General features: G+C 53.9%; 1 protein-coding gene across 3 annotated transcripts in view; it reads left to right on the top strand.

Moving 5' to 3' along the window:
* The window catches only part of ubqln4 (ubiquilin 4), a 37,722-nt gene that overhangs the window by 11,090 nt on the left and 14,509 nt on the right, over positions 1–12,123 (top strand). For all 3 annotated transcript variants that reach the window (XM_043686846.2, XM_043686844.2, XM_087984965.1), the window contains exons 2-4: positions 6,145–6,308; positions 7,157–7,419; positions 8,474–8,632. In XM_043686846.2, coding sequence (XP_043542781.2) covers positions 6,145–6,308; positions 7,157–7,419; positions 8,474–8,632 — 586 coding nt within the window. The remainder of the gene's footprint in view (positions 1–6,144; positions 6,309–7,156; positions 7,420–8,473; positions 8,633–12,123) is intronic.

The raw sequence follows: 12,123 nt of genomic DNA, 5'->3' as shown, positions 1-12,123 counted from the left end.
TCCTGGAAGTGTTTGGGTGCAGTGTCGAGGGAGCTTTACTCTGTATGTAACCCTGTGCTGTCCCTGTCCTGGAAGTGTTTGGGTGCAGTGTCGAGGGAGCTTTACTCTGTATGTAACCCTGTGCTGTCCCTGTCCTGGAAGTGTTTGGGTGCAGTGTCGAGGGAGCTTTACTCTGTATGTAACCCTGTGCTGTCCCTGTCCTGGAAGTGTTTGGGTGCAGTGTCGAGGGAGCTTTACTCTGTATGTAACCCTGTGCTGTCCCTGTCCTGGAAGTGTTTGGGTGCAGTGTCGAGGGAGCTTTACTCTGTATGTAACCCTGTGCTGTCCCTGTCCTGGAAGTGTTTGGGTGCAGTGTCGAGGGAGCTTTACTCTGTATGTAACCCCGTACTGTCCCTGTCCTGGAAGTGTTTGGGTGCAGTGTCGAGGGAGCTTTACTCTGTATGTAACCCTGTGCTGGTCCTATCCTGGAAGTGTTTGGGTGCAGTGTCGAGGGAGCTTTACTCTGTATGTAACCCCGTGCTGTCCCTGCCCTGGAAGTGTTTGGGTGCAGTGTCGAGGGAGCTTTACTCTGTATGTAACCCTGTGCTGTCCCTGTCCTGGAAGTGTTTGGGTGCAGTGTCGAGGGAGCTTTACTCTGTATGTAACCCTGAGCTGTCCCTGTCCTGGAAGTGTTTGGGTGCAGTGTCGAGGGAGCTTTACTCTGTATGTAACCCTGAGCTGTCCCTGTCCTGGAAGAGTTTGGGTGCAGTGTCGAGGGAGCTTTACTCTGTATGTAACCCTGAGCTGTCCCTGTCCTGGAAGAGTTTGGGTGCAGTGTCGAGGGAGCTTTACTCTGTATGTAACCCTGAGCTGTCCCTGTCCTGGGAGTGTTTGGGTGCAGTGTCGAGGGAGCTTTACTCTGTATGTAACCCTGTGCTGTCCCTGTCCTGGAAGTGTTTGGGTGCAGTGTCGAGGGAGCTTTACTCTGTATGTAACCCTGTACTGTCCCTGTCCTGGAAGTGTTTGGGTGCAGTGTCGAGGGAGCTTTACTCTGTATGTAACCCTGTGCTGTCCCTATCCTGGAAGTGTTTGGGTGCAGTGTCGAGGGAGCTTTACTCTGTATGTAACCCCGTACTGACCCTGTCCTGGAAGTGTTTGGGTGCAGTGTCGAGGGAGCTTTACTCTGTATGTAACCCCGTACTGTCCCTGTCCTGGAAGTGTTTGGGTGCAGTGTCGAGGGAGCTTTACTCTGTATGTAACCCTGTGCTGTCCCTATCCTGGAAGTGTTTGGGTGCAGTGTCGAGGGAGCTTTACTCTGTATGTAACCCCGTACTGTCCCTGTCCTGGAAGTGTTTGGGTGCAGTGTCGAGGGAGCTTTACTCTGTATGTAACCCTGTGCTGGTCCTATCCTGGAAGTGTTTGGGTGCAGTGTCGAGGGAGCTTTACTCTGTATGTAACCCTGTGCTGTCCCTGTCCTGGAAGTGTTTGGGTGCAGTGTCGAGGGAGCTTTACTCTGTATGTAACCCTGTGCTGTCCCTGTCCTGGAAGTGTTTGGGTGCAGTGTCGAGGGAGCTTTACTCTGTATGTAACCCTGTGCTGTCCCTGTCCTGGAAGTGTTTGGGTGCAGTGTCGAGGGAGCTTTACTCTGTATGTAACCCTGTGCTGTCCCTGTCCTGGAAGTGTTTGGGTGCAGTGTCGAGGGAGCTTTACTCTGTATGTAACCCTGTGCTGTCCCTGTCCTGGAAGTGTTTGGGTGCAGTGTCGAGGGAGCTTTACTCTGTATGTAACCCCGTACTGTCCCTGTCCTGGAAGTGTTTGGGTGCAGTGTCGAGGGAGCTTTACTCTGTATGTAACCCTGTGCTGGTCCTATCCTGGAAGTGTTTGGGTGCAGTGTCGAGGGAGCTTTACTCTGTATGTAACCCTGTGCTGTCCCTGTCCTGGAAGTGTTTGGGTGCAGTGTCGAGGGAGCTTTACTCTGTATGTAACCCTGTGCTGTCCCTGTCCTGGAAGTGTTTGGGTGCAGTGTCGAGGGAGCTTTACTCTGTATGTAACCCTGTGCTGTCCCTGTCCTGGAAGTGTTTGGGTGCAGTGTCGAGGGAGCTTTACTCTGTATGTAACCCCGTGCTGTCCCTGCCCTGGAAGTGTTTGGGTGCAGTGTCGAGGGAGCTTTACTCTGTATGTAACCCTGTGCTGTCCCTGTCCTGGAAGTGTTTGGGTGCAGTGTCGAGGGAGCTTTACTCTGTATGTAACCCTGAGCTGTCCCTGTCCTGGAAGTGTTTGGGTGCAGTGTCGAGGGAGCTTTACTCTGTATGTAACCCTGTGCTGGTCCTATCCTGGAAGTGTTTGGGTGCAGTGTCGAGGGAGCTTTACTCTGTATGTAACCCTGTGCTGTCCCTGTCCTGGAAGTGTTTGGGTGCAGTGTCGAGGGAGCTTTACTCTGTATGTAACCCCGTACTGTCCCTGTCCTGGAAGTGTTTGGGTGCAGTGTCGAGGGAGCTTTACTCTGTATGTAACCCTGTGCTGTCCCTATCCTGGAAGTGTTTGGGCGCAGTGTCGAGGGAGCTTTACTCTGTATGTAACCCTGTGCTGTCCCTGTCCTGGAAGTGTTTGGGTGCAGTGTCGAGGGAGCTTTACTCTGTATGTAACCCTGTGCTGGTCCTATCCTGGAAGTGTTTGGGTGCAGTGTCGAGGGAGCTTTACTCTGTATGTAACCCCGTACTGTCCCTGTCCTGGAAGTGTTTGGGTGCAGTGTCGAGGGAGCTTTACTCTGTATGTAACCCTGAGCTGTCCCTGTCCTGGAAGTGTTTGGGTGCAGTGTCGAGGGAGCTTTACTCTGTATGTAACCCTGTGCTGTCCCTGTCCTGGGAGTGTTTGGGTGCAGTGTCGAGGGAGCTTTACTCTGTATGTAACCCCGTACTGTCCCTGTCCTGGAAGTGTTTGGGTGCAGTGTCGAGGGAGCTTTACTCTGTATGTAACCCTGTGCTGTCCCTATCCTGGAAGTGTTTGGGTGCAGTGTCGAGGGAGCTTTACTCTGTATGTAACCCTGTGCTGGTCCTATCCTGGAAGTGTTTGGGTGCAGTGTCGAGGGAGCTTTACTCTGTATGTAACCCCGTGCTGTCCCGGTCCTGGAAGTGTTTGGGTGCAGTGTCGAGGGAGCTTTACTCTGTATGTAACCCTGTGCTGTCCCTGTCCTGGAAGTGTTTGGGTGCAGTGTCGAGGGAGCTTTACTCTGTATGTAACCCTGTGCTGTCCCTGTCCTGGAAGTGTTTGGGTGCAGTGTCGAGGGAGCTTTACTCTGTATGTAACCCTGTGCTGTCCCTGTCCTGGAAGTGTTTGGGTGCAGTGTCGAGGGAGCTTTACTCTGTATGTAACCCCGTACTGTCCCTGTCCTGGAAGTGTTTGGGTGCAGTGTCGAGGGAGCTTTACTCTGTATGTAACCCCTTGCAGTCCCTGTCCTGGAAGTGTTTGGGTGCAGTGTCGAGGGAGCTTTACTCTGTATGTAACCCCGTACTGTCCCTGTCCTGGAAGTGTTTGGGTGCAGTGTCGAGGGAGCTTTACTCTGTATGTAACCCTGTACTGTCCCTGTCCTGGAAGTGTTTGGGTGCAGTGTCGAGGGAGCTTTACTCTGTATGTAACCCTGTGTTGTCCCTGTCCTGGAAGTGTTTGGGTGCAGTGTCGAGGGAGCTTTACTCTGTATGTAACCCTGTGCTGTCCCTGTCCTGGAAGTGTTTGGGTGCAGTGTCGAGGGAGCTTTACTCTGTATGTAACCCTGTGCTGTCCCTGTCCTGGAAGTGTTTGGGTGCAGTGTCGAGGGAGCTTTACTCTGTATGTAACCCTGAGCTGTCCCTGTCCTGGAAGTGTTTGGGTGCAGTGTCGAGGGAGCTTTACTCTGTATGTAACCCTGAGCTGTCCCTGTCCTGGAAGTGTTTGGGTGCAGTGTCGAGGGAGCTTTACTCTGTATGTAACCCTGAGCTGTCCCTGTCCTGGAAGTGTTTGGGTGCAGTGTCGAGGGAGCTTTACTCTGTATGTAACCCCGTACTGTCCCTGTCCTGGAAGTGTTTGGGTGCAGTGTCGAGGGAGCTTTACTCTGTATGTAACCCCGTACTGTCCCTGCCCTGGAAGTGTTTGGGTGCAGTGTCGAGGGAGCTTTACTCTGTATGTAACCCCGTACTGTCCCTGCCCTGGAAGTGTTTGGGTGCAGTGTCGAGGGAGCTTTACTCTGTATGTAACCCCGTGTTGTCCCTGTCCTGGAAGTGTTTGGGTGCAGTGTCGAGGGAGCTTTACTCTGTATGTAACCCTGTGCTGTCCCTGTCCTGGAAGTGTTTGGGTGCAGTGTCGAGGGAGCTTTACTCTGTATGTAACCCCGTACTGACCCTGTCCTGGAAGTGTTTGGGTGCAGTGTCGAGGGAGCTTTACTCTGTATGTAACCCTGTACTGTCCCTGTCCCTGGAAGTGTTTGGGCGCAGTGTCGAGGGAGCTTTACTCTGTATGTAACCCTGTGCTGTCCCTGTCCTGGAAGTGTTTGGGTGCAGTGTCGAGGGAGCTTTACTCTGTATGTAACCCTGTGCTGTCCCTGTCCTGGAAGTGTTTGGGTGCAGTGTCGAGGGAGCTTTACTCTGTATGTAACCCCGTACTGTCCCTGTCCTGGAAGTGTTTGGGTGCAGTGTCGAGGGAGCTTTACTCTGTATGTAACCCCGTGTTGTCCCTGTCCTGGAAGTGTTTGGGTGCAGTGTCGAGGGAGCTTTACTCTGTATGTAACCCTGTGCTGTCCCTGTCCTGGAAGTGTTTGGGTGCAGTGTCGAGGGAGCTTTACTCTGTATGTAACCCCGTGCTGTCCCTGTCCTGGAAGTGTTTGGGTGCAGTGTCGAGGGAGCTTTACTCTGTATGTAACCCCGTACTGTCCCTGTCCTGGAAGTGTTTGGGCGCAGTGTCGAGGGAGCTTTACTCTGTATGTAACCCCGTGCTGTCCCTGTCCTGGAAGTGTTTGGGTGCAGTGTCGAGGGAGCTTTACTCTGTATGTAACCCTGTGCTGTCCCTGTCCTGGAAGTGTTTGGGTGCAGTGTCGAGGGAGCTTTACTCTGTATGTAACCCTGTGCTGTCCCTGTCCTGGAAGTGTTTGGGTGCAGTGTCGAGGGAGCTTTACTCTGTATGTAACCCTGTGCTGTCCCTGTCCTGGAAGTGTTTGGGTGCAGTGTCGAGGGAGCTTTACTCTGTATGTAACCCTGTGCTGTCCCTGTCCTGGAAGTGTTTGGGTGCAGTGTCGAGGGAGCTTTACTCTGTATGTAACCCAGTGCTGTCCCTGTCCTGGAAGTGTTTGGGTGCAGTGTCGAGGGAGCTTTACTCTGTATGTAACCCCGTGCTGTCCCTGTCCTGGAAGTGTTTGGGTGCAGTGTCGAGGGAGCTTTACTCTGTATGTAACCCTGAGCTGTCCCTGTCCTGGAAGTGTTTGGGTGCAGTGTCGAGGGAGCTTTACTCTGTATGTAACCCAGTGCTGTCCCTGTCCTGGAAGTGTTTGGGTGCAGTGTCGAGGGAGCTTTACTCTGTATGTAACCCCGTGCTGTCCCTGTCCTGGAAGTGTTTGGGTGCAGTGTCGAGGGAGCTTTACTCTGTATGTAACCCCGTGCTGTCCCTGTCCTGGAAGTGTTTGGGTGCAGTGTCGAGGGAGCTTTACTCTGTATGTAACCCTGAGCTGTCCCTGTCCTGGGAGTGTTTGGGTGCAGTGTCGAGGGAGCTTTACTCTGTATGTAACCCCGTGCTGTCCCTGTCCTGGAAGTGTTTGGGTGCAGTGTCGAGGGAGCTTTACTCTGTATGTAACCCTGTGCTGTCCCTGTCCTGGGAGTGTTTGATTTTCTTTTTGGGTTGGGGGACAGTGTGGATGGAGTTTAACTCTGTGTCTAACCTCATGCTGTTGCTGTCCCTGTGCTGAGAGCATTTGATGGAAGTCTTGGCAGGTAAAGATTTAGTGAACTGCCTTCCTGACTATCCTCATTTTACCTTGTTTGTCCTGCTCGGTGCACTGTGCTGTCTGGTGTCTGGTGCTGCTTGTAACCTCCCAACTGGGTGGAGTGAGGGAGAGTTGATACCCGTCACTCGCCTGAACCTTGTTCGCTACGGATCTGTTCTCCGCTCCATCGTGACGCTGTGGTTTTCACTTTGCCTTGCCAGGCTTCAGGACTCCAGCACGCAACCCTCGACATCATCCAGTGTCCCCAGCACCGAGGAGACCACCACAAGACCAGAACCCTCCACCGGCATGGTCACCAGCACGAACAGTGTGCCAAGCACTGTGACCCCAACAGGAACGTCTACCTCCTCCCCATCTGTATTATGTAAGGTTTGCATCTCTTCACAGCTCTGCTATTTTGATAGGCTGAGGGCTGATTTATAAAACCCTGACGGGCATGGATAAGGGGAACGGCGGGTGTTTTCCCTCAGATGGGGGATCTCAAGGCTGGGGACATACTTTCTCCTTTCACCTTAAAAATGTTTTTAAAAACGTGAGGGTACCGAGTGGGTTCATGTGTGGAATGACCTTCCAGAGGAAGTGGTGGGTGCAGTTACAATGTTTAAAATACATTTGGATAAGTCAATGAATAAGAAATGTTTGGAGGGATATCGGCCAAGCGCAGGCAGATGGGACAAGTTTAGTATAGGATGGGGGTCAGCACGGACTGGTTTGGCTGAAGGGTCTGTTTCGGTGCTGTATGACTGCATGACTAAGACCCCTATGGGAGGGTACTGGGTGAGAGATGTACAAATGTGATGAAGCTGAGAGAGATTTGGTGCCAATTTTGGCAGTAGTGGTCAGGACCCACAAGGAGGAAAAGCTGCGAACAGGCGAGTCTCCCTTCTGCTGACTGTTAATCCCAGATTTCTCCTGAACTGTGCACTGGGGCAGAATTGGACATGCTGATGAACATGGGATTTGCTCCCCAGGAAGTGGGGGAGGTCATGTGGGACTTGCCCCCACGGGGAGTGGTCAGGATGAAGATCAGCGATGCATTCTGGGGCAAGGTTGGATAAACACACAAGGTTAGAAAGCTAAAGGGACAGAGGAGATGTGGGAAGGATGGTGGGGGGAGGCTGGTCTGGAGCAGCGACGATAGCACGGCATGAAGGGGCTGAAAGGTTGGAATGAGCATGTCCCCTGCAAACAGTTTTGTTATCGTTTTTGCAGCTGGTTTCGGTGGTATTCCGGGACTCGGGAGCCTGGGAATGGGCTCGGCAAACTTCATGGAGCTGCAGCAACAGATGCAGCGGCAGCTGATGTCGAACCCAGACATGCTGGCGCAGATCATGGAGAACCCTTTTGTACAGAACATGATGTCGAACCCGGACCTGATGAGGCAGATGATCATGGCCAACCCACAGATGCAGCAGCTGATGGAGAGGAACCCCGAGATCAGCCACATGCTGAACAACCCCGAGCTCATGAGACAGGTGAAGGAACACGGCGGTCCCCTTGTCGAAGCTCCTCTGTGAATGAGGGTGGGTCTGAGCCACCAAACCTCACATCGGGAAACGGGCGCGTGTGGATCTGTGCAGCCGTGGTCTCTGAAGGAAACCTCCCTCGAGTCACGGACTTGCTGCCCATCCCTCCACTCCTGCACTCGTCCCTGTGTAACCCTCTATGTACCCGCCAGCCCCTGTGCCTCTTCCTGCCTCCTAGACCATGTCCCATTTTGTGTCCTCCCTCCCTGTGTGCCCCTGCTGTCCGTCGTCCCAACGCATTGTGGGGAAGGTGAGAAGCGTTCTGCACAGCCCCCTTCGGGCTCCCATGGTCTCATTGCCACGTGTGTGCAGTACAGTTGAAAAGCTGTCTACCACACAGTTCTGTGCAGATCTGCAAGGCAGCAACAGCAAACGCGAGGTGTTTTGCTGAAATGATATTGGCTGTGCTTACAGCTGTGCCTGGCTGTGATTGAGCAGGATGCAGACGATCACTTGCACAAAGCACACGGGCTTTGCAGTTGCAATTCCTGCTTAGTTCTGATTCACTCCCTTTCAGACCATTACATTAAAAAAAGACTTTGCTGGTATTAACGTGGGCGGGCGTGTGGGGTGAGGCAGCTCACTTGCGGGATCAGGAACGTGCTGTGAGAGAGTCAGGAACATCCGCTGGCATTGACACAGGGCTGCACCATTTCCCCCAGTACAACACTCAACTGCTGGGCCAACACGAGGGAAAGGGGAGGCCAGCTGATCTTCCTCATCCACGTTCCTTTGTGCCAGACTGTGAGTCAGTGAAATGAAGACTTGGGTTTTTTTTGGTCTTTTGGTTAGTCCACGTTTGTTTTCAGCCTCCCATTACTGAGGTGAAGGCTGGCTGATTGCTTGGGGTGAGAGGATGGCGGCTGCTGGGAGACCGAGCTCCAGCTGTCTCTGTTGCATCTGAGTGTTCTTTCCAATGCTCGAAGGCTCTGTTTTAAGCTGGTGCAGCTCTCGCCAGGTGTCTTTCTAACTCATTTCTCCCCCCCCCCAAACCACCCCACAGACGATGGAACTGGCCCGCAATCCAGCCATGATGCAGGAGATGATGAGGAATCAGGACCGGGCGCTCAGCAACCTCGAGAGCATCCCCGGTGGCTACAACGCCCTGCGACGCATGTACACTGACATTCAGGAGCCCATGTTCAGCGCAGCCAGAGAACAGGTAGCTACACATGTCCAGAGATCTGCGCAATGCTGCAGGCAGGGGCTGGGGCTCTTCGTAACATTCACAGGTACACTACTGGTGGGGATAGGTCTGTCGCTGGATAACACTGGGGTACGGTACTGGTGGGGACGGGTCTGTCCCTGTATAACACTGGGGTACAGTACTGGTGGGGATGGGTCTGTCGCTGCATAACACTGGGGTACGGTACTGGTGGGGGCGGGTCTGTCGCTGTATAACACTGGGGTACAGTACTGGTGAGGATAGGTCTGTCGCTGTATAACACTGGGGTACGGTACTGGTGGGGTCGTGTCTGTCCCTGTATAACACTGGGGTGCAGTATTGGTGGGGACAGGTCTGTCGCTGTATAATACTGGGGTACAGTACTGGTGGGGATGGGTCTGTCACTGTATAACACTGGGGTACAGTACTGGTGGGGACGGGTCTGTCCCTGTATAACACTGGGGTACAGTACTGGTGGGGACGGGTCTGTCCCTGTATAACACTGGGGTACAGTACTGGTGGGGACGGGTCTGTCCCTGTATAACACTGGGGTACAGTACTGGTGGGGATGGGTCTGTCGCTGTATAACACGGGTACGGTACTGGTGGGGACGGGTCTGTCCCTGTATAACACTGGGGTACGGTACTGGTGTGGATGGGTCTGTCCCTGTGTAACACTGGGGTACAGTACTGGTGGGGACGGGTCTGTCGCTGTATAACACTGGGGTACAGTACTGGTGGGGACGGGTCTGTTACTGTATAACACTGGGGTACAGTACTGGTGGGGATGGGTCTGTCCCTGCATAACACTGGGGTACAGTACTGGTGGGGACGGGTCTGTCACTATATAACACTGGGGTACAGTACTGGTGGGGACGGGTCTGTCACTGTATAACACTGGGGTACAGTACTGGTGGGGATGGGTCTGTCCCTGCATAACACTGGGGTACAGTACTGGTGGGGACGGGTCTGTCACTATATAACACTGGGGTACAGTACTGGTGGGGACGGGTCTGTCACTGTATAACACTGGGGTACAGTACTGGTGGGGATGGGTCTGTCCCTGCATAACACTGGGGTACAGTACTGGTGGGGACGGGTCTGTCACTATATAACACTGGGGTACAGTACTGGTGGGGATGGGTCTGTCGCTGTATAACACTGGGGTACAGCACTGGTCGGGACGGGTCTGTCCCTGTATAACACTGGGGTACAGTAGTGGTGGGGATGGGTCTGTCCCTGTGTAACACTGGGGTACAGTACTGGTGGGGACGGGTCTGTCACTGTGTAACACTGGGGTACAGTACTGGTGGGGATGGGTCTGTCGCTGTATAACACTGGGGTACAGTACTGGTGGTGGATGGGTCTGTCCCTGTATAACACTGGGGTACAGTACTGGTCAGGATGGGTCTGTCCCTGTATAACACTTGGGTACAGTACTGGTGGGGACGGGTCTGTCCCTGTATAACACTGGGGTACAGTACTGGTAGGGACGGGTCTGTCACTGTATAACACTGGGGTACAGTACTGGTGGGGATGGGTCTGTCCCTGTATAACACTGGGGTACTGTATTGGTGGGGACGGGTCTGTCACTATATAACACTGGGGTACGGTACTGGTGGGGACGGGTCTGTCACTATATAACACTGGGGTACAGTACTGGTGGGGACGGGTCTGTCACTATATAACACTGGGGTACAGTACTGGTGAGGACGGGTCTGTCACTGTATAACACTGGGGTACAGTACTGGTGGGGACTGGTCTGTCCCTGTGTAACACTGGGGTACAGTACTGGTGGGGACGGGCCTGTCGCTGTATAACACTGGGGTGCAGTACTGGTGGGGACGGGTCTGTCCCTGTATAACACTGGGGTACAGTACTGGTGGGGACTGGTCTGTCCCTGTGTAACACTGGGGTACAGTACTGGTGGGGACGGGTCTGTCCCTGTATAACACTGGGGTGCAGTACTGGTGGGGACGGGTCTGTCCCTGTATAACACTGGGGTACAGTACTGGTGGGGACTGGTCTGTCCCTGTGTAACACTGGGGTACAGTACTGGTGGGGACAGGTCTGTCACTGTATAACACTGGGGTACAGTACTGGTGGGGACGGGTCTGTCCCTGTATAACACTGGGGTACAGTACTGGTGGGGACTGGTCTGTCCCTGTGTAACACTGGGGTACAGTACTGGTGGGGACGGGTCTGTCGCTGGATTACACTGGGGTACAGTACTGGTGGGGACGGGTCTGTCCCTGTATAACACTGGGGTACAGTACTGGTGGGGACAGGTCTGTCCCTGTATAACACTGGGGTACAGTACTGGTGGGGACGGGTCTGTCACTGTATAACACTGGGGTACAGTACTGGTGGGGACTGGTCTGTCCCTGTATAACACTGGGGTACAGTACTGGTGGGGACGGGTCTGTCCCTGTATAACACTGGGGTACAGTACTGGTGGGGACTGGTCTGTCCCTGTGTAACACTGGGGTACAGTACTGGTGGGGACCGGTCTGTCGCTGGATTACACTGGGGTACAGTACTGGTGGGGACGGGTCTGTCCCTGTGTAACACTGGGGTACAGTACTGGTGAGGACGGGTCTGTCCCTGTATAACACTGGGGTACAGTACTGGTGGGCACGGGTCTGTCCCTGTATAACACTGGGGTACAGTACTGGTGGGGACGGGTCTGTCCCGGTATAACACTGGGGTACGGTACTGGTGGGGACGGGTCTGTCCCTGTATAACACTGGGGTACAGTACTGGTGGGGACGGGTCTGTCCCTGTATAACACTGGGGTACAGTACTGGTGGGGATGGGTCTGTCCCTGTATAACACTGGGGTACAGTACTGGTGAGGACGGGTCTGTCCCTGTATAACACTGGGGTACAGTACTGGTGGGGACGGGTCTGTCCCTGTATAACACGGGGGTACAGTACTGGTGGGGACGGGTCTGTCCCTGTATAACACTGGGGTACAGTACTGGTGGGGACGGGTCTGTCCCTGTATAACACTGGGGTACAGTACTGGTGGGGACGGGTCTGTCCCTGTATAACACTGGGGTACAGTACTGGTGAGGACGGGTCTGTCCCTGTATAACACTGGGGTACAGTACTGGTAGGGACGGGTCTGTCCCTGTATAATACTGGGGTACAGTACTGGTGGGGACGGGTCTGTCCCTGTATAACACTGGGGTACAGTACTGGTGGGGACGGGTCTGTCCCTGTATAACACTGGGGTACAGTACTGGTGGGGACGGGTCTGTCACTGTATAACACTGGGGTACAGTACTGGTGGGGACGGGTCTGTCACTGTATAACACTGGGGTACAGTACTGGTGAGGACGGGTCTGTCCCTGTATAACACTGGGGTACAGTACTGGTGGGGACGGGTCTGTCCCTGTATAACACTGGGGTACAGTACTGGTGGGGACAGGTCTGTCCCTGTATAACACTGGGGTACAGTACTGGTGGGGACGGGTCTGTCCCTGTA

This window comes from Chiloscyllium plagiosum, unplaced genomic scaffold (assembly GCF_037043375.1).
Source record: "Chiloscyllium plagiosum isolate Xiang-an unplaced genomic scaffold, Cpla_swu_hap1 HiC_scaffold_50, whole genome shotgun sequence".
Lineage (NCBI taxonomy): Eukaryota > Metazoa > Chordata > Chondrichthyes > Orectolobiformes > Hemiscylliidae > Chiloscyllium > Chiloscyllium plagiosum.
Note: the sequence above shows the minus strand (reverse complement) of the source record. Positions and strands in the feature narration are given on the sequence as shown.